We start from the raw sequence: 21,209 nt of genomic DNA, 5'->3' as shown, positions 1-21,209 counted from the left end.
CTGTCCTTGGTTTGGAGAACATCGTCTCTCGCTCTCTTCTTTGCTCAGCTGTCTGCAGCTGCATTCATGCAGCCTGGCAGGAAATAATTACTCGTCCTCCACACAACACTTGAAATAAAAGAGGGCTTTCCTTCGCCTCTCACTCTCTGTTTACATCACACTCTTCATCACTCACTCAGACATCATAACTGCATTTCTCCACAAAACATTTGAGTATGGAGGAAAATTTCTCATCATTATTCAATCAAACAGAATCTAATTCCAATTTTTAAAAGTTATCAAAATGTTTTGAATTGTAATGAAATATTTTTGTAATAATGAGACAAATTTACCTCCATATACAATCAGACAGAAATTAATTAAAATTTTTGTAATGGAATATTTTATTTTTGAGCAAAGGTTTTGTCTTTTGTTATTGGCAAAACAAACTCTTATTTTTAACAGAAATCTTTGGTTGCAATTCTCAAATTTTTGATTTTGATGCTGTCTTTTTGATTCGAGATGTTTTGATCACAATTTATTTTTTTGATTGGATTTAGTTTTTGTTTGTCTGAATTTTTTTTTTCAGTCAAAATTAGGCCTGTCACGATAGCAAATTTTGCTCAACGATTAATTGTCTCAAAAATTATTGCGATAAACGATAACATTGTTTGAAGACCTTTTTACACTGATTTAATGGAAATGATATAATAATGCATGCGATTTTCTGCCAAAGATAGATACACTTTATTTTCAAAAGAATACTGAACACTGGAACTGATAAACAAAATAAACAAAACAACTAAAAACAAAAATAAAATGGATTCTCAGTCTCCATTAACAAAAAACTCACTTGAAAAAAAACAACTAAACGACATAAAGCCAAAGTGGAAATAAATTCCACTTGCATTCAATCAAAAGAGTGCAGATTATGAAGTCTGTATACTATGTTGCCCTTCAGTAATAATTAGATTTAAATAGAGAAGATGGGCACATCCACTACCTGATGCAATAGTTCACACTACATGATTTTTTGCTCCTATTTTTCCCCTTATGACAATCTTAAAACGTTGGTCTTTCTAAGATTGTGTGGTGTGTTGGTAGATCGTCATTGCCGCTCCGATCTAAATCAGGGGTTTTCCCCAACTGGGATCATAATGCAGCCTGTTGAATGTGACAGGTAGCCAATCAGAAAGCGTGGATTCTCCTCCACGCTTTCTGAGGGGAAATTACAGAGAGGAATCCCAAACAGCTGACACGGCGCAACCCGAAGTCCAGCCGACATTGGAGATGATATGTGGAAACAACATTAATGTTTATTCAACATGCAAAGAATATAGAAATGTCAAGAGGAGGAGTTGGAGCGAAATTGCTACCGTAGTTGATAAACCCAGTAACTTTTCAGCTGTTCTTCGTTAACGTGACTTAAACAGGTTATAATGATTTTCATTCAGTCAGAACTGACACTAGCCACATGCATTGCAGGTAGATTGTAGTAAAGCATTGATTAATGCCTGGTTTTAAAATTAGGAGTTGAGCCTTTTTCATTCGGTGTCATCAACAGAAAGAGAAAAGGGCCGGAAGAGACGATAATGCCGATAATTAAAATGACGTTGATAGTTTTAATTTATCGTACGATTAATTGATTAACCGTTTATCGAGACAGGCCTAGTCAAAATATACCTTTACTATTAATTTCTCATTCCACAAGCTCATCACAATTTTAGCCATTTTCATCACAATTAATTTTTTTAATCAAAATTAGTTTTTATATGTTTTACTAATACTAAAATATTTCCTCAGTTAATTTGGCTACATAACACCTACATAATATGGAGGTAAATTTGTCTCATTACAAAAAATATTTCATTACAATTATAAACATTTGGTCACTATTTATTTTTTTATTGAAACTAGTTTTTGTTTGAAGAATAATGAGATAAATGTGCCTCCGTACTTGAGCTCATTGTTTTGGACTCTGTAGCTCTGAAACAGCAGTTTGAGCTCTTCTCCCCGAAGCTGTGCAGCTGAACGGATGAGTGTCCGTCTCGGTCACGGCCCAGACACGGAGTGGGGGGCTAACCACGGTGTCAGGCTGACTGAATGAAGCGCTTTTAAGCATGATGGTAGTTATTTCAGGGGCGCCCTGCCAAGGGAGTCTGCCCCACTCCTCTCAGCCCCCTGGATGGAGTGAACTTTGGAAGAGTTGTTAGTCATTGCTCTATTGTTTTGCAAAGGGAGAGCTAATATACTGTAAGCTCTTAGTGGGAAATTATTCTACACACACACACACACATTCTCCAGCAATATTTTGGCAGCTGTAGGAGGTTGAAGCAGTTTTCTGCACCTGGGGTTCACTTGTGCTGCTGTATCATTTTCAGCTCTTCTTGTGCTCTTTACATGGCTCCTATTTGCTTTTTCTGATGTTTTTCACACTTTCAGTTAAACTAATCTAATTAGCACATGTTTAGCTATACATTGAGTTATTTATGTATTAGCTAGGACTATTTTAAAGTCGAGAGCACCACAGCTTAATAAAGATAAAGTGGATCACACACAGGGCAGGATGCCCAAGCTGTGGTAATGACTCTCAGGCCAGTGCTGTGCCGAGCCATTAGATGTGGTCAGTTAATAAATATTGCTGGCTTTATCATGGGAGCTGCTATTTGTGTCATGGGAGATGCAACTGCCTTGGCTCTGAATCACAGGGCAGCAAACAACGAATGCCTCCGCCATGCACCCCCACCTCCTGCTGACACAAATCTAAAGCTCTGACTTGGCCTCTAGTTATCGATCACTCATTCACACATAGCCTCTTTAACTAACTGCTCTTTCTGCCAGACAGTTATTGCTGCTCCTGTGGGCTGACATACATTTATTCACAGCTGTTTTTTGTGTTTGTTTTTCTTTTGAGAAACATTTCTTTCTCTAGAGATCCATGGTGTGGGAACTTGTTGCTCAAGTAACCTCTGAAAGGTTTTCTTAATAGTTTCTAATGCAGAGTTTGATATTTAGATGTATTTTCAGTTCAGTTGAAAATAAGACCTAACTAAGGGGTCTGGTTAAATATCATGAATCACTTGAGTATGGTTTACTGTGCCTTGAACAAGTATTTGTATCCTTAAGCTTTTTGCATTTTGATAATGTGTTTTATTGAAGTTTAATGCAGGGCTAGAGAATATGTATCAGGACATAAGGGTTTTATAGCACTTTATTGATAATTGATGGATTGATTTTTTGGATATCTGAAATGCTTCCAAACTGGTGGTGTAAGCTTTCTTGTTTTGTCCACAGTTTCCTCTCCAGCTGTGGTACACATTTTTTCCCTTCATTCCATGCTTTTGTTTTTTATTTTTAAGCAGTTATGAGGCATGATGGCTAAACATGAAACTGCTGCTGCGCACGTTACTCAGCAGATTCTTGGTAGGCAACCAATGAGAGAGTGAGTTGGTTGATAACCACCCAACTTGCTTAGCTTGCTGTGAGAAATTGAGCGCCTAAAGTCTTTCCTCTACTTGCATCTTCCATGTGCCCACTATCTATTAGGCATCTTTTAGCCCAACAAAATACACAGATTGAACACTAAAGACAAGAGAAATGTTTGAAAGACTGAAGCAGCGATTTTGTTTGAACAGTTTTGAGTTTGACTGAAAAAACATGCTTATGCTGCTGGGATTTCTGACACATACTGTGAATACTCAATCTCGCAAGTTGGGTGGTTTGTAGATGAACCCCGATTCAGACCCTGTACGTCAGGAAAATTTCTGAGCTTTAGGAGTCTGACACAAGCAGTGTATCTTGGCCTTTACTGTGGGAACGATGTGTTCAGGGTGCTGTCCAGAGTTAGTTTTCCTCTTGTTTTAGTGCTTTGCATGTATGCCATAAAGTTCTGATCTCATTTAACCAGAGCTCCGTCTGTCTCGTGTTTGCTGTTTTTCCAATATGGCTTTGTCATGTTCTGTGTTGTCTGTGTATTTATTTAGAGTTTTCCTTGTCCTGTCCTCCCCTTGATTAGTTCCCAGGTGTTTCTTGTTCCCTGATTACCCCCAGTGTATTTAGTGTCACCTTTGTGTCTGTTCGTCGTCGGGTCCTCGTCTACCAACAGTCAGTCGTTTGTTTTTTCCTTCATGTCCATTCGTGTACCTGTGCTACCAGTGCTGAGCTTTGTTTTCCCGCTCTGCTGTGCTGACAGGGTTTTGGACTAGTTTGAATATTCAGACATATTCATCATTAAAGCCATTAATTTACCACATCCTGGGTCTACAGCGTCTGCCTCACCACTCTCAACACACCGCTTTATGACAGAAGGACCCGACCAGGAAGTACGGTGTGGCACGCTGTTTTTTTTTTTTTTTTTTTTTTTTGTTTTTGTTTTTTTTTCCATCATGGACCCAGAAGACATTAAGGAACTCACGGATACGATCGACGATTATGTGGAGGCGATGGCGAAACCCTACTCCGCCTGCCGACGACTGGGTTTTGCCACGCACATGGTTCTGGTGCTGGACTACTGGCTTCCTCGTTTTCCGCACCCGGGGTTGGTGGAGTTGCAGAGGGAGGCAGAGTGGGAGCGTATGGCGGCTCTAGCTGTCATGGCTGGCGAACCTCTGCCTCCCAAGCCGCACAGTTTCTCCGCCAGCCCAAATCCCGCTCCAGTTCCGGGACCAGCACCTCCAGCTCCACCCGAGGCCGTTTCAGCCGGCGTTCCAGCCGGCGCACCCGAGGCCGTTTCAGCCGGCGTTCCAGCCGGCGCACCCGAGGCCGTTTCAGCCGGCGTTCCAGCCGGCGCACCCGCGGCCGAATCAGCCGGCGTTCCAGCCGGCGCACCCGCGGCCGAATCAGCCGGCGTTCCAGCCGGCGCACCGGAGGCCGAATCAGCCGGCGTTCCAGCCGAGACCCTGACCCCCTGCGTTCCGACTCAGACCCCCTGCGTTCCGACTCAGACCCCCTGCGTTCCGACTCAGACCCCCTGCGTTCCGACTCAGACCCCCTGCGTTCCCCCAGAGACCGAGACCTCCTGCGTTCCCCACGAGACCGAGACCTCCTGCGTTCCCCACGAGACCGAGACCTCCTGCGTTCCCCACGAGACCGAGACCTCCAGCGTTCCCCCCGAGACTCTCTGCGTTCCTTCCGAGACTCTCTGCGTTCCTTCCGAGACCCAGACTCCCTGCATTCCGACCGAGACCCCCAGCGTTCCCCACGAGACTCAGACCCCCAGCGTTCCCCACGAGACTCAGACCCCCAGCCTTCCACCCGAGACTCAGACCCCCAGCCTTCCACCCGAGACCCCGACTCTCTGTGCTCCACCAGAGACTCTGCCTCGGGGGGCTCATCATCGCCACCTCCAGCGCCGCGGACGGCCGCCGGACCGCCTCCGGGGGTCCCGCCTCCGTGGTTCCCACCTCCAGCGCCGCGGACGGCCGCCGGACCGCCTCCGTGGTTCCCGCCTCCGTGGTTCCCGCCTCCAGCGCCGTGGACGGCCGCCGGACCGCCTCCGTGGTTCCCGCCTCCGTAGTTCCCGCCTCCAGCGCCGCGGACGACCGCCGGACCACCTCTGTGGTTCCCGCCTCCTTTGCCTCCGCCCACCCTGTGGGTAGTTTTTTGTTTGTTTTTGGACTCTTGGCCCTTTCTGTGCCTCCGCCCACTCCGTTGGGTTGTTTTTTGTTATTTTGGACTCTGGCCCGCCGTCCGGCGCCCCTCCGCCCACCCTTGTTGTGTTTTTTGTTTTGTTTTGTTTTTTTGGGCGTCTGGTAGCCGCCCTTGAGGGGGGGGTACTGTCATGTTCTGTGTTGTCTGTGTATTTATTTAGAGTTTTCCTTGTCCTGTCCTCCCCTTGATTAGTTCCCAGGTGTTTCTTGTTCCCTTATTACCCCCAGTGTATTTAGTGTCACCTTTGTGTCTGTTCGTCGTCGGGTCCTCGTCTACCAACAGTCAGTTGTTTGTTTTTTCCTTCATGTCCATTCGTGTACCTGTGCTACCAGTGCTGAGCTTTGTTTTCCCGCTCTGCTGTGCTGACAGGGTTTTGGACTAGTTTGAATATTCAGACATATTCATCATTAAAGCCATTAATTTACCACATCCTGGGTCTACAGCGTCTGCCTCACCACTCTCAACACACCGCTTTATGACAGGCTTGAGGCAAATGGTACTTATTATGGCTTCCTTACAACCTTTTTGCTTGTTGCCACATTCTTAATACCAGTGGATTGCTCCAGATGTTGCAGTGATTCACAAACTGAGCTGTGGATCGCTGCAGCTCCTCCAGAGGTTATCATGAACCGTTTAAAAATCTCTAGAACCTTCTCCCTGATGTGTGCTAGATTGTGAAATCTTCATGGTTTTGTATGTTCACTAATATTTTCCAACTAAACTCTGATCCCTTTAATTTAGGGATGCTCCCATTGGGTTTTTTGCTGCCGATTCCGATACCAATCATCCATGAGGCCGATCTCTGCCGATCCTTGCCGTTCACCTGGAATGGCTGTTAATTTTTTACTTTAGATATAAATATGTTATCTTGCAAAATGGAAAAATTATCTGGCAGTAAATTGATCTAATTTGGACATAATAGACATATTTTAATAAAATCTTTTTTTTTTAAGTTACAAGCTGCAGCTTTAAGCAGCTGTTCGGTGTGAGAGTTTACTGTCTGGTGGAAGTTGAGCAGCGCTACGTCTGTGAAGCATTACTACCAGTAGCGCGTAGCGGCAGTTCAAGAGTGAGAGCAGAACCAGCGTCTTACACTGCCAGCTTGAAGACTTGAATTATTTTTTGGGTTATTAGTTTATATTTCTGACCGTGATGCTAATCCGGGTGAGTGTTGTAGTTGTGTGCTGCTTTATCTGCTGTCTGGCCGCTCCGGAAGTCCTTTTTTCCTGCAGTGAGCCTCGATATAGCCAAACTCCGTCAAGTATTTATTTTTTAAATACCATATTAGACTCGTTGTGTTGATGCCGTTAGACATGCTTCCCCCCTGAGGTAATTTTTCCGCCACAACACGCAAACGTCCCCATTCACTCTCAGAGCGTTATAGTTCCACATGACAGGATTTGTTGCTGCGTGCTTGCACAGTGTGAAGAAGAGAGGAGATAAGCTGCCCACGCAGGCTGCGAAGTGAGATAAATGTGATCGGTTTTGGTGATCAGCAGCAAGACACAGTGATCGGCGATCACCGATCATACACTTTTTCACGGAAATTGGCCGATTATGATCAGTGGCCGATCGATCGGCACACCTCTACTTTAATTGTAGATAAAGGAAATTCTTGTACAAACACAATATGTTGAAGTAAGAAAATGTTGGATATAATGTAATTTTCTTTCATCTTTTCACAATTATCTGTTACATTGTGCTGATCTATAGCATAAAATGAGACTATATGGAAGTTTGTGGTAGAAATGTGACAAAATATTTTGAGACGTTCAAGAGACTTAAACATATTTTGTGAGGTGGTTAAAGTAATAATTAGGTATTTTATAAGGGCACTTTATTAGAATCCTTAGGTGCAAGGCAGTTAAACAAGCTACTAAAAAGACTATTATAATTTGTTAAAAGTTGTAACAAGTTGTAATAGTGATTATTCTCATAATGATGAGAATAATGATTCTCATCATTATTTGATGGGAATAATGAATATAGAATAGAAGGATATTTCGCTCCCATGCTCTTAATCCCTTCCATGGAGGTTTCACACAGAGCAACAGGTAGAAAAACTCCAGGGTTCTTCATCTGATGGATCAACTGCCAAACACTCATCAGTACTCACTGCAGCTCGCATTATTGTTTTTTGTGTAGCGTAAATGCTACAACATGATTCTCTATTATTCTGTAATTGATCACCTTCTGATAAGCCGTGTGTCCCCTCCTCCTCTCTAAGGAGGCTCTTCTCGAGTGTGTAACAGCTCTTGGGGAGGGTTTTCCAAGAAACGTGCTGAGACATTTCTAAACGAATGCAGAGGATCAAAGTCCTCTACCGAGAAACAGAGAGATGTGCAGAGTGGAGAGAGTCAGTTAGTGAAAGAACCTGAGAATGTTTTGAGAGCAGAATCGAGTAACCGGACTATCATCAAATCGAAACACTGAGGCTAACCACTTTATTTCAACCACAGCTGTATGAAAGCCACTCTCAGCAGAAAGCCACTTAAAACGAAACGTGAAGTTCTAATTTGTTCAGCAGCAGCTCTTGTTTATCTGGAGTGGTGCTCAAATCAGACAACTTTCTTCAACATGTGTGTTTCCTAAACTCTCAGCTCTTTATTTGACTGCAGGTTTGCAGGTAAACTGGTGGTGAGAAGATCAAGGACTCTCCTCTCCTGGGATATAGAAAAATACTTGCTGATTTTCTATATCCCTGCTTGCTTGTGTGTCTAAGCTAGAATTTGAAGGGTTTGGTATACATTTGATTCTCCTGATAAGAGGCTAGCTACTTCAGCAGCCTACAGGTGTTGGTTTGATGCAGGAACGCAGCAGTGGTTCCCTTCTCTCCGTGAAGAGAAGGGAGTTGTTCTCTTCAACTGCTGGCAACTGCAGCCAGCAATCGCTGGCTGCAGTTTGGGCTGTGCAGTCAGCCTCTCCTCTCCCTGAGGGGTCTCCACAGATGTTGCCAGCTGCTGTCCATTAGGTTGCAGGTGTGTGTGTGTATGACTGTGTCTAAGCCCAGATGTCTGGATTAGTGCAGAAGTGTTCATACTCGGTGATGCAGAGATGCTCTGACCAAATAAGACCAAGATAAAATTTCTGACCGTGGCCTGCGTGCAAAACATGATATGTTCGATGATAACTAAGGTCTAGTTCACATGTAAATCAGATATCTGAGGAAACAAATACATGTTTAGGTCTTCCAGTGTTCTTACTGTCAGTGCTATCTCTTCAGATTTTCCTACCGTAGCACGGATAGATAGCTATGTGTCAGTGCTATATCATGCTACCATCATGTTAACAAACTGAAAATTATAGCGGTTTGTGTTGATGTTAAATATTATTTGATAACATTCTTTAAGTGACAAGACTGAAGTGGAAGCTTCAGTCCAGCCACGAACAATACTGAGGATTGAGACATCCTGATGAAGGATGTCACAAAAATAGCTTACCCATTTAAAATGAAAAGCTATTGCAGATGTATGCACTAATTATTAGAATATCCCATCTTTATAAAAATATTTTACATGCAGAGGTGTTTGTAAGAATGACACAATATCAGACAGGGGAAACAAGTTTCTATTAAAATTAAATTAAACGCAGCATCTACAGATCACCGCAAAATCTTTTTTGCGCATTAATACGTTGCATGGCAGTCTTTAGCACAGCCACAATGTGTCCACCGAACTGCGCAAGTCACTGTGCACCTGAAATGATAGGATATACTTCTTATACACTAATATTACATCGTAGACATACACAACTTCAATCTCGCATAGTATCGCTACCAACATACTCTATTTAGCACGGTTTAATAAAAAAGTGTTATTACACCAACATTTTTTAAAGTATAGGGACAAAATAGCCCACAAAGCAACATATTTTGTCCTGATTAACATAGTTGACGCCAATTCGTCTTTACAGTGTACAGGCAAACTAAAGCCATTTATAAATATGTTTACAAACTGCCTGTCATGTAAACTTAAAACATGAAGTAATACAGCAGCTTAATGAAAACTATCTATAAAATAAATTAAATAAAGCTTACTGTAATCTTTCAAAATAAAACCGATGAAACAAAACTTCCACAGGCAGGATGTATTTATAAATCTGCTGAGTAAGCAGTATGTAACATAATATTGATATGCGCATTACCACAAGGTAGGACGGATTCATGGGTAGCACAAGTAGTTAGAACACCGGTCTTTCATTAACATGAAAATTCAGTTTAATATCCCCTAAAAATTTTGAAAGACCAAAATGGAGATTTAAGAAAACTCTGAATTTGTGTTTTTGTGTGTTCGTGGGAAAACAGAGCTGTAGGGTCCATTTATCGCATTACAGTCTGCAACAAATAAGGCACTAATATATCTACATATTCGCTTTGATATGATTTCCAGTCAACATCGTCTTGTGTTTTATTAACTTTATATATGCTATTTAAAAGTATTCAACCTATTTGTCCATACAAATGAACCTCTATGTTTAATTCCTACCAAAAAACCATGGTTGTGTTGAAAGATTCTGATTGGCTGATAGAATTTTAGTTTTTTGCTACACTGCCCCATGTAGGTTTGGCATGTTTAAAACACTGAGGGGTGGATTTGCTAGGATTCGGGTGGATTTGCTAGGATTCATGTGGATGAAAACCTTTCTGAAACTTTCTTTTCTTTTTTTTTTTTAACGATGTGGCAGACATATTTGTTTTTATAAAGACTTGGCTACATGTGCACAAGATATGCACATAACCTTGTGGTGAAACAAGATGGTGGCAGCATCACGGGGGAACGTGGAAGGAGCTAAATACTGGGAAAATTCTGGAAGAAAACCTTTTTTATAAGTTGGAAAAGTGAATGATGAGAATTAATTTAATCAACCAGTAGAACTACCAGAGCTGCAAGGCAGTGATAAAGATCAAAGCATATGGCAGTATGGCCTAGTCCGTCCGAGTCTGGACCTAAATCTGTTATCAAACTTGAACTCTCTTAATACAATCTGACTGAATCCTTGGTGTTTTGCAAAGGAGAATGGGCCAAAATGTCAGTTTGAACTAAGAAAGATGCCAAAAGTAGAGGTGCACCAATAAATTGGCCCCTATTTCCTGAGTTTTGAGAGATCAACGATTGGCCAATGCTTAAATAAAAAAATTTAAAAAATCTTATCACCGCTCGTATCTATCCCAGCAAAGGTCTGAAAATCAGCCATTGTCCTTTTTTGCTCTGAGACGAGAAAGGGATGACTGACAGACCAGCCCACAGGACGCATGTGGGTGGATAACAATATTCCCCCGTTACCAACTTACCAACTTTGTGGCTATATTTGGCGACTAATCAGACAAAAAGAAATGGTATCGGCCAAAATTGGCATTGGCAGGTCAGGCTTTTTAAAGTTTGGTGGTCAGCTAAAAAACTGCAATTGGTGCCCAAAGTGTTTCTGTGAAGAACTGACAAAGTTGAGCTGAAAACAAACGCTTGTCAATTTTTTAGTTTTTAAAATTTGACAATTTTGAAAACCATGCATCATTTTCCTTCTAATTCACAATTATAAACTACTTTGTGTTGATTTATAACATAAAATCCCAGTAGAATAATAATAATCAATTTTATTTGTAAACCCTTTTATATCTCCAATTGAAATCTGAAAAGGCTCATTCACATACTGTTGATGACAAGCTACTAGATTGTAGCTACAGCGGCCGTGGGGCAGGCTGACAGAAGTGAGGCTCCAAATTTTTGTGCCATTGGCCCTTCTGACCCACACCATAAGGCAAGGCGGGTGAAGCAGGCGGACCAGGAATTGAACCAGCAATCCACTGATTGCAGGGCGAACTTCTACCACCGTCACCCCAAATACACCAAAGTTTTTGGAAAAAATGGTATAAACAATTTAGCAAGATGTTGTACTTCCCTACAGTTGGTCTTTGCAGAGCAGAATGAGGGAGAGGTCACAGTTTCTGTGTGGACACTCTAAATGCGTCAACATAATAGTGTGATTAGAGTTCAGGAGTGCTCTGTGGTTGCTAGAAAGCAAACACCATGACTGACTGAATCTTAGTCTGTGACAAACAGGGCCAACCCTGCAGTAATCAGATTAGAGAACCTTTGCGACATTCTGCCAACTTTCCACCTTGTGATCCCGTGCATTTGTTTTATTACGACCCTGAGTTAATGAGATTGCCTTCAAGACAGAGGTGCAATGCTAATAAGCAACTCTACAACTAGGACTAGGTACCTGTGTTTGTTCACCCCTGTCTGCTGCAGTGTGGCCATGTTGCTGCATGATGAGGGTCAGCTTTCGGTTCCACTACGACAGTAATCCATGTTTGTGCCTCGGATTTTCTCCACAGGAAACCCCGGATAAACTCCCAGCTTGTCGCCCAGCAGGCAGCTCAGCAGTACACCATGCCTCCCCCGCCCAAGAAGGACCGGAGAGAGAGAAGTGAGCGCACTGACAAGGAGCGTCCACACAGCGAAGGAGAGCGGGCCGGTGGGGAAGGACGCCCCGAGGGAGAGCGCCCTGAGAGCGTTGTACCAGAGGGGGACATCACCGAGAAGGACAAGAGCGAGATAGAGCAGCCTGTCAAAGACAAACCTGACGGGGAGAAGGACATCACCCCAGCTGTCACAAAGAAGCCCAGCAGCAAAAAGACCAAGTCAGTGTCAGAGTTAGTATGCTGGGTTGTCACTTGGGCATAATCAATGCGTCTATGTGTCATAACTTTCTCCAGCTGAACAGAAACATAACTGAAATTATTGTCCAAGCATTAGAGAAACACATTCAGGCGTTCATCTTCTAAAGTCATGCCACTGGCTCCCTGGAGCTCAGAGAATAAACTTTAAAATACTGTTGTAAGTTTATAAATCACTGAACGGCTTAGCACCAAAATACATTAAAGATCTGTTGTTGTATCAACCTCTCAGAGCACTATGGCCTTCTGGTTCTGGTCTGCTTTGCAGAATCAAACATAGAGAAGCAGATTTCAGCTTCTATGCACCACAAATCTGGAACAAACTTCCAGAAAACTGCAAAACAACCAAAACACTGAGTTCCTTTAAGTCTGTACTTAAAACTCAACCGTTTAGAGTTGCTTTTGAGTAGTAAAAATGAACATTGATAAAGATATTTGTGTATTTGCTTGTTGATTTGGATGATGACATTTGACAAAATGTAATGTTTATTTCTTGTTTCATAATTGGTGACTGTATGATGTTTTTATGATGTAAAGCACTTTGAGCTGCCTTTTTTTCTGAATTAGACTACACAGATAAATTTGACTTGTGGATGGCAGTTTTCCATAACTCCTCACCTCATTTCTGTTTTCCCGCAGACCCAAATCGGACAACAATCAGAGTCCTCCGAGTGACAAACAGAGCATACAGTCTGGGAAATCGGCAACAAAGTCCAACAAGAACTCTCACATTTCCAGGTGAGCAGTAAGCCTTCTATGGCTCAGCACACGACTGCACTTCTGGTTAATGAAACTCATCCAGTAAAGAGGCGTGGAAGCGTGAAGTGATTCACAATTGATCTCTTATACTAAACACCCACTCTGTTTTTCATGCACTTGTTCTGACTCTTGATGTGTCACCCAGTGAGTTCAGTAATCTAGTAACCACCTGCATGATGCTGGTAAGCATCCTCACATGCCCTTGGGACCAGAGATATGCTTGATTTTGGATTTTTAGTAAAGCTTTTTGGATTTCCATAATTGATTAAATGCTATTTAAAAATTAATATATTATTCTGACTTGTTGAAAAATTAAAAGTGTACTTTATTTCACTATTTTTATCTCCTCCGAGCTATGGAATAGTAGTATCTGTACATTTAAAATGTATTTATTTTATATTTTTGCATACATAGAATGTAGCAGTGTTCCCAACCATGGTCCTCAAGGCACACTTACATGTGTGTAGATGTCCCCCTGCTTCAACACACCACATTCAAATTCAGCAAAATCCTGTTAATCAGCCAACACTTGAAATCATGTGTGCTAAAGCAGAGGAATGCTTAAAAGTTGCAGGGCAGTGTGCCTTGAGGACCAGTGTTGAAAAGAACTGGAATATAAAACTGCACTATAACCCAATGTACTTCCCCACCCTCTAAAAGATCTCCTCAAAGTATAATATGTTCTTAAATAACAATATTTAAGTATTTTAACGCTCTCATTTACTTCCAAACATGTTAAACCAATCTAACCTACCTCCACATAAGGTCTGAAAATCAGCCACTGTGTCCTTTTCCTCTTACTTCAAAGCGGACATGCCCACCAGGTCACGTCTGCATATGTGTGGTTAATAGTCACTCCACTATTGCTGACTTGGCAACTTTGTCATTATATTTATCAACTTCTCAGACGGAAAAGAAATTGGTGTCGGCCAAATTTGTAATCAACAGACCCAGAGGTCACGCTAGACTTTTTTGTTCTCCATCATTTTGACCAACAGCATTAAAGAAAATTGGTCATGTTATATTTTTACCCTTCAAATTATAATCATATTAACATTAGGCTGGATTTTTATGCGATTTAGTTAATATTCACCTAGTTGAACCGTGAATCCAGATCCATCAAACATAAAGCAGATGAACGCTTCTAACGTTTTCTCCATAGTGACAAAAATCACTGACTGTGGCTCCAAAAACTTAGAATAACTGAAATTAAATGACTCCAAATAAATTACAAGCACTTCAGCTGCTGGGACCTGAACGCACAGCGCCTCATAAATTCCTCCTGGTTTGCATCTGCAGAAAAATCTGCGCTGGTTCATTAGTCAGTTGAATCTGTCTGATCCAAACTGATCAGTTGAACTCTACGAGTTTTTTATCCTCTGTGCGGTCCTGGCGTGCGCTTTTACGAGGATTTTAAAATTTTTTTTGTGTGGTTTTGCTTTCCCGAAATGGACAGATGCTACGTCTGCCGTGCTCCTCCTTGTGGGCAGCTCCATTTGTTAAAACCGCTGGATTAGTTAAGTTTATTTCTTCGCAGCATTGATTTTGCAGCGCACTGCACATGTTGCGTTCTTATTAACTTCTTCACCTTTATTTTATTTATATGGCTGCACAGTGGCGCAGTTGGTAGCACTGTTGCCTTGCAGCAAGAAGGTCCTGGGTTCGATTCCCGGCCGGGGTCTTTCTGCATGGAGTTTGCATGTTCTCCCTGTGCATGCGTGGGTTCTCTCCGGGTACTCCGGCTTCCTCCCACAGTCCAAAAACATGACTGTCAGGTCAATTGGTTTCTCTAAATTCTCCCTAGGTGTGAGTGTGTGTGTGCATGGTTGTTTGTCCTGTATGTCTCTGTGTTGCCCTGCGACAGACTGGCGACCTGTCCAGGGTGTACCCCGCCTCTCGCCCGGAACGTAGCTGGAGATGGGCACCAGCAACCCTCCCGACCCCATTAGGGACAAGGGTGAACAGAAAATGGATGGATGGATGGACCTTTATTTATTTCCTCAAGATAAACTGCCAGCACCTCTGTTTAGACCAGGGGTCTCAAACTCCAGGCCTCGAGGGCCGCAGTCCTGCAGTTTTTAGATGTGCCACAGGTACAAAACACTGGGATGAAATGACTTAATTACTTCCTCCTTGTGTAGATCAGTTTTCCAGAGCATTAATGACCTAATTATTCTGTTCAGGTGTGGTGCAGCAGAGGCACATCTAAAAGTTGCAGGACTGCGGCCCTCGAGGACTGGAGTTTGAGACCCCTGTTTTAGACTATAAATGGATTAACACAACATTGAAAACTCTTTGTTTTTCTCTGGTTTTTACTGGAAACTGGAATTAAACGCGCCATTTCTACCAAGGATTGGAATGCGCCTCTGAACCAGATGCTCCAAAGCCTCCGGTCCATAACTCTTCAACACGCTGTCAGCTCCCAGTGTGACAGGCATTTAGTTCAGAGTCCATGAGATGATATTCAGAAAGGATCTTTTTATGAATTGATTTTAGTTGCCTCTGCGATGAACTCTTTGGGTAAAATCTATAATTCACTTCAGTCAAGGGTGTGAATTATAACCTGTCAAATGACCAACCGGCTTCAAACTTTCCTGTCGTTTAAAAAAATAACCGGTCAAATACGGAAAATATTCTGTTAACGTGACCTCTGAACAGACCAATAAGATTTGCATTGGTGCTTGAAATCCTTGAAAATGTTTGCATTTAAAAAAGATGTTTTTAAGGTTTGGAAAGTGCTTGATTTTTGTATGAAGTGTTTGAAAGTACTTAATATTCACACTGCACAGTTTTGTAACAAAGTTTTAGTTAACTTTTAGGAGACAAACCGCCTTACAGAAAGTCCAGTGATAATTCTTATGTTCAAGCATTTCATTTGAGCAGGAAGATCATGTACCTTAACAAACTGATTTGTTCAATGTAATATATATTTATTACTCCTAATGGCTCAATTACCTACTGACCAAGTCATAACAAATGCAGGAAAAAATGACTCGATGTTAACTACTCACAAGCTTTTAAATTATTCTAAATAAAAGAAGCTAAATTTTCTGTGTCGATATCATTCTCACAACTTTCCTTTTAAAAGTTTTGCCTGTCATTACTTCTGATCTGACTCAATAGTAAACTCATTCCTCTCATTGGTTGTTTTCACTCAGGCTTCAAAAACAACAGTTATCAAACCACTGATTAAAAAGAACAATCTGGACAACTCACAACTACAGAATTACACTGTTGTAATTCAACAGTGCAAAAGCCAATCTGCAACCTTCCATTCATCAGCAAAAACTGTGTTTCATCAGTTAAATAGCTTCCTAATGATAACCAAACGCTTTGATATCTTTCAGTCTGGTTTCCGTGGTCTCTGGTCCACTGCTCAGTTGGTTTTAATCTTACCTAAAGAACAGAGATTTCTTTGTTTCAATAGGTAGCTCCACCATAACTGTGCAGATGATACAGAGTTCTACATTATGTCAACTCAGAGGATAGATTTTAAAATACTGTTTTTACTGAACAGCTTAGCACCAGGATACATTAAAGATCTGTTGTTCTTGTTGTATCAACCTTATTCTTTTTCTGTATTTTATTCCTTTATTCAGACTAGGTTAAGTGCATGGGAATGTGGATTAAATTGAAGATTTAATCTGGTGCCTCAAATGATAACACCCTCTCCTCTTCACCCAGACTTTAGAAAGGGCTTATAGGGCAGTAGCTCAGGGCCCCAATCTTTTGGAGCGTCCCAAAGTTGTTGTTTTTTTTTTTTGTTATGAATTTTTGGAAATATTGTACTTTATATAACACTGGTTTGGCCCAAACCATGTAAGCTGTACTAGTAGTTTTTTAAATGTTCTAAATATAAACACTACTCAACTATTTATAAATTATGAAATTGTAGAACTTCTTTTCAGGAACAAAGCGGCACCACAGTCATTAATTCATATCTGCTAATCTACCTACAAATACACCTTGATTTGCATTAGTAAAAGAATTTTACCTCAGTAATTGTAAGAATAGCCAACTAACTCTTTTTCTCTCAGTAACAACTTCCACACTGAAGAGTGTTATCACTAGGGACGCAATAATACCCTTTTTTTCACATCTGATACCAATATCTGAGGTTTAGAATCAGCCGATACAGATGAAAAACAGTGTTGAATTGAAAATGTTTCTTGTTTTAAAAAGACATTAATATAGTGAATTACAAATTAATTTGATCTCTGCACCAGTACAATATCCTTAAATCCACTAATGGCTTCACAAGCCTGGTCAAACATGTATAAACAACACAACTTGAATTTGTTCAGTCAGTGCAACTAGGAGTATAACAGCCAATGTAAAATAATAAAATGGTTCAGAAAGTGCAATTAGGAATTTTATATGTAATGTAAAATAAATAATAAAGCAAGACATCATTCAGAGAACAAAGCATAGAATTAGACTGAACAGGTCTGCCCTTATGGGTTGGGCACATTGTCACCGATACCCAATCTAGAATTTTTTGAAATTTTGGGACTGATACAGATATTACTATCAGATTGTTGCGTCTCTAGTCGGCACCATCTAAAAGATGACAGATCAGGACTGGCGGTTTAATTTTGCTCATCAGTAAAAAAAATTTCCCCCTCTGTGAAACTGTAAATGTTTTTTTTTTTAAAGCGTTTCTGTTTGTGTACGCCATCAGGCCCAAGCTGAAGAACATTGATCGGAGCACTGCCCAGCAGCTGGCCATCACCGTAGGCAACGTGACAGTGATCATAACGGACTTTAAGGAGAAGACCCGCTCCTCATCCACGTCTTCATCCACCATCACGTCCAGTGCGGGCTCTGAACAGCAGCATCAGAGCTCTGGCTCCGAAAGCATGGACAAGGGCTCGTCGCGTGCCTCCACCCCCAAAGGGGACCTGTCTGTGGGGCACGACGAGTCATTCTGAGCGCCTGCTTCTCTTTTTTTTTGTGTATCCCCATTGCCTCCCAGTGCTTCACTCCCCCTCTCCTCTTCGCCCATACATCTGAACACTATGGATCCCATTGAAGGTGGGGGGGTGAAGAGGGAGTTGTCACCATTTCCCATTGCTGCCCTGCCCTCCATTCCATGATTTCCCCCTGGATGCTGAACGGAGCCGGCTGGATGAGAGACGGTGTGTGGCGCCTTTTAAGGGGAAACAAACTTACCTGTGTCGTCCTGGCCGCAGGGATTAACCTCCCTCCCCTCCTTCTGGTAGCATCCAAATACTTGTCTGTATTGTTTTATATTTGTACATGGGTGTGAGGCCAAGTCTTTTTTTTTTTTTTTCCATTTGTTCTGTTTTTGTGAAGAAGAAATCTCTGCTGGGCACAATAACCACCACCATTTGAATAACTATTATTACCCTTATTTATTACCTGTTGCACCTATATGCTTTGATATTTTCTGATTTTTATGTTCAGGCTTTTGCTGCATAGCTCTGCTGGTTGATCAGTGTTTTCACTACATTAAAAATGTTAGGATTACACACACACAGGTGCTAGATACACTGTGAAGTGATTCTACAGATCTGGGAGTCCCCATTTTTTCCTCAATGTGAGAAAGTGCTTATGAATCAAATTGTCCTCCACGTTTCTCAACAGCACTGTGGAAACCTCAGCAATTTTTTTTATTCTCTAACCGGCTTGACTCCCATTTAGTATGCTCTCGCAGATTGTACAATACCTTCTGTCCTCTCACTGTACAGTGTAGGCTCTTGTGTAAAACACTAAAAGCTGTTGATATTTTCTGCATTCCATGCTTCACACGTTGAGTTTCGTGGCTGAAGGTCAGAGTTTGGAGTGGCCATGCTTTCTGGTTTCTTTAACTGAAGGATGCAGTTCTTGGTGAAACCAAGTCACACTGTAAAAGCAGACCTTATGGTGTCAAAAATTAATAATTTTAATTATTTTTGTTGTGGTCCTGAAGACAATGTTTGGATCTTCATCTTCTTCACACGGAAAGTGCATGCTAGAAAAGTGAAAAAAAAAAAAAAAAATCAGATTTGACAATTCAATTGACTTGCCTTTTTATGTGTATTAATTTAAGACTCCTGTCACTGAAGGCAAAAAACATGACAGTACTTATTGGAATGCGAATAAAATTTTATAGCAACGAGGCTTAATATAAGGATTTTAAAGAACTTTACACCTTAGCTGAGAATAGACCAACATAATTTCCTTTAACCTGTAAGAAATTGTATAAAGCATAAATGTGTATATGATATCTTAGTTTTATTTATTGAAGGACCAAAGGAATTTCATAATGACATGATACATAGACAGATGAATAACAATTTGAAATGCAATTATCTAATGTGTGAGATGAATAACAGTTTAAATAAAGACTAATATAATCCATGTAAATGGTGTTCTTATTGTACACTCAGTGTCTCTGTGTGTGGCTAACCCGGCGTGGGGAAAGGGGGAGGAACGGGCTGCTGTACTGTAGACTTTTGCCTTAATGGAATAAGAAAAACAAAAGCTTCATTCTTCTTGACTAAAAGCTAAGTTATAGTCGCGCTTTTGAAAGTTTGTGTTCAGCGCGCGAGACAAGCCATTTGGTATCGCGTTTATAGTTGGCACGTACATTGTAGCCGTATTCTCCTAAAATGAGCCTTCATGGAGGAAGTACATCAACGCCAGTGTGGTGGGACCGGAACCGTCCAAAACCTCTAGTTTGTGTGAACGGTGGCGCGCGCGGCGCCGTTCACAGAAAAATTCAGAGGCGCACAACCGCGACACGCGCGAGGCCAACGCGTTGGCCTAGTAAGCCCTCGCGCCCAGGTTAACGCGTTAAGTATGAAGCTAGCTTCACGCAGTGCAGCAACACGTAGCTCCCCCCACAGGTCACCAATAGAGCAATAGAAACTCCCAGGAACCGTAGAGGGGAGGATGAAATCTGCTCTGCAGATTCTCACAAAAGAACGATAATCTTGTTCCAACAAGTCCAGGAGTTAACTTTCTTTTTTTAACCACCCTTGCATTTAAGCTACAGCTACAATTTTGTGCTTTATTGCATACAGAATCAGTGTTGAGCAGAAACGGAACTGTAAAAATTATGCTGAGGCTGAGAAGGAGGGAGAATTAAACACAATCTGAACCGATGAGGTCTGGAAAAGCTGCTTTCTCTCACCTGCCTCAGCTGTAACCACATTCACAGGGATGGAGTACTCACGGCATTCATTGTTAAATTAACAGATGGCCATTTTGCTGGGTATATGAATTATTGCTTGTAAATAGAATTTTAAAAAGGTGCAAAGGCAAACACTATGAGTAACTAAGCTGAGGTCCTTTCTTTCTGTTTTTAGTTTTCCAGGTTTTTTCCCCTCCCGCGCAAGCAGTTCTGTTCTTGTGTGCGACCAGTAACCTTAATTTACTGTGTAAAGATGGTTACATATTTTAGCTTTGTTTGTTCAGAGACCCAAATATAGAATGCTTGTTTTATTTACTGTATAACCTTAAACGTGAACTTCCAATTAAATGTATTATACAAAACTAATTTTTCTTCCTGTAACAATGTCTTGTACAATACTTTTAAAGTTTTTGCTTGGTTTAAGAAAAAAGAGAGAAACTTTTAGGGACAGTACAAGTATCCATTCTTTGTTTAGTCCAGTTTTTTGTTGTTTCCTCCCTTTTTGTTCGACTTCCAGCTGATGTGTCATTGTTTCCTTCTTGTGAAATGGTCACCTTATGTTCCTGGTGTGGAAATGTACGCAGCATTTTCAGCAAATCACGGCTCCTCGTCTAGCTAATGATGTTAACTAATACATGTTTCTGGCATGTGCACGACTTTGCGCTTCTAGGCTAACCTGATAATTTTTCCTCCTTTTCAAATAGAAATGTCTATTTATGAATTTTGCTTGTAGTTTTTCACAAATAAAACTGTCAAAGTAACCTGTCCTCTGGTTGCCTCGGGTTTCTCATTGACATCTCTCACGTGTGTAAAGAGTTTTTAAGTGAGGTTCTGATAAAGCACTGATTCTATTGGCTATTAGCAACACAAATCAAAAGCAACATGTTTCTCTCCATTTTATGCATACAAAACACAAAGGAATATCCTCCCCCAATGTATATTGTCTTAAGAATTACTAAATATTTCACACCTGCTGCCTTTGGCAGGGATAGATGTGTGTGTGTGTGT

The 21,209-nt window shown here is 41.4% G+C and overlaps 1 protein-coding gene across 2 annotated transcripts in view; it reads left to right on the top strand.

Moving 5' to 3' along the window:
• Window positions 1–20,968, top strand: part of rybpb (RING1 and YY1 binding protein b) — a 33,193-nt gene extending 12,225 nt beyond the window's left edge. Inside the window, exons 3-5 of one of the 2 annotated variants that reach the window (XM_028023059.1) lie at window positions 11,963–12,280; window positions 12,944–13,042; window positions 17,745–20,968. In XM_028023059.1, the coding sequence (XP_027878860.1) occupies window positions 11,963–12,280; window positions 12,944–13,042; window positions 17,745–17,994 (667 nt within the window). In that variant the 3' untranslated portion in view covers window positions 17,995–20,968. The remainder of the gene's footprint in view (window positions 1–11,962; window positions 12,281–12,943; window positions 13,043–17,744) is intronic. The other variant, XM_028023060.1, reaches the window with a different exon arrangement.
• Window positions 20,969–21,209: the final 241 nt, after the last annotated feature.

The sequence above is a fragment of the Xiphophorus couchianus genome, chromosome 7, assembly GCF_001444195.1.
Source record: "Xiphophorus couchianus chromosome 7, X_couchianus-1.0, whole genome shotgun sequence".
Taxonomy (NCBI): domain Eukaryota; kingdom Metazoa; phylum Chordata; class Actinopteri; order Cyprinodontiformes; family Poeciliidae; genus Xiphophorus; species Xiphophorus couchianus.
This window is presented reverse-complemented; position numbering and strand designations above follow the sequence as displayed.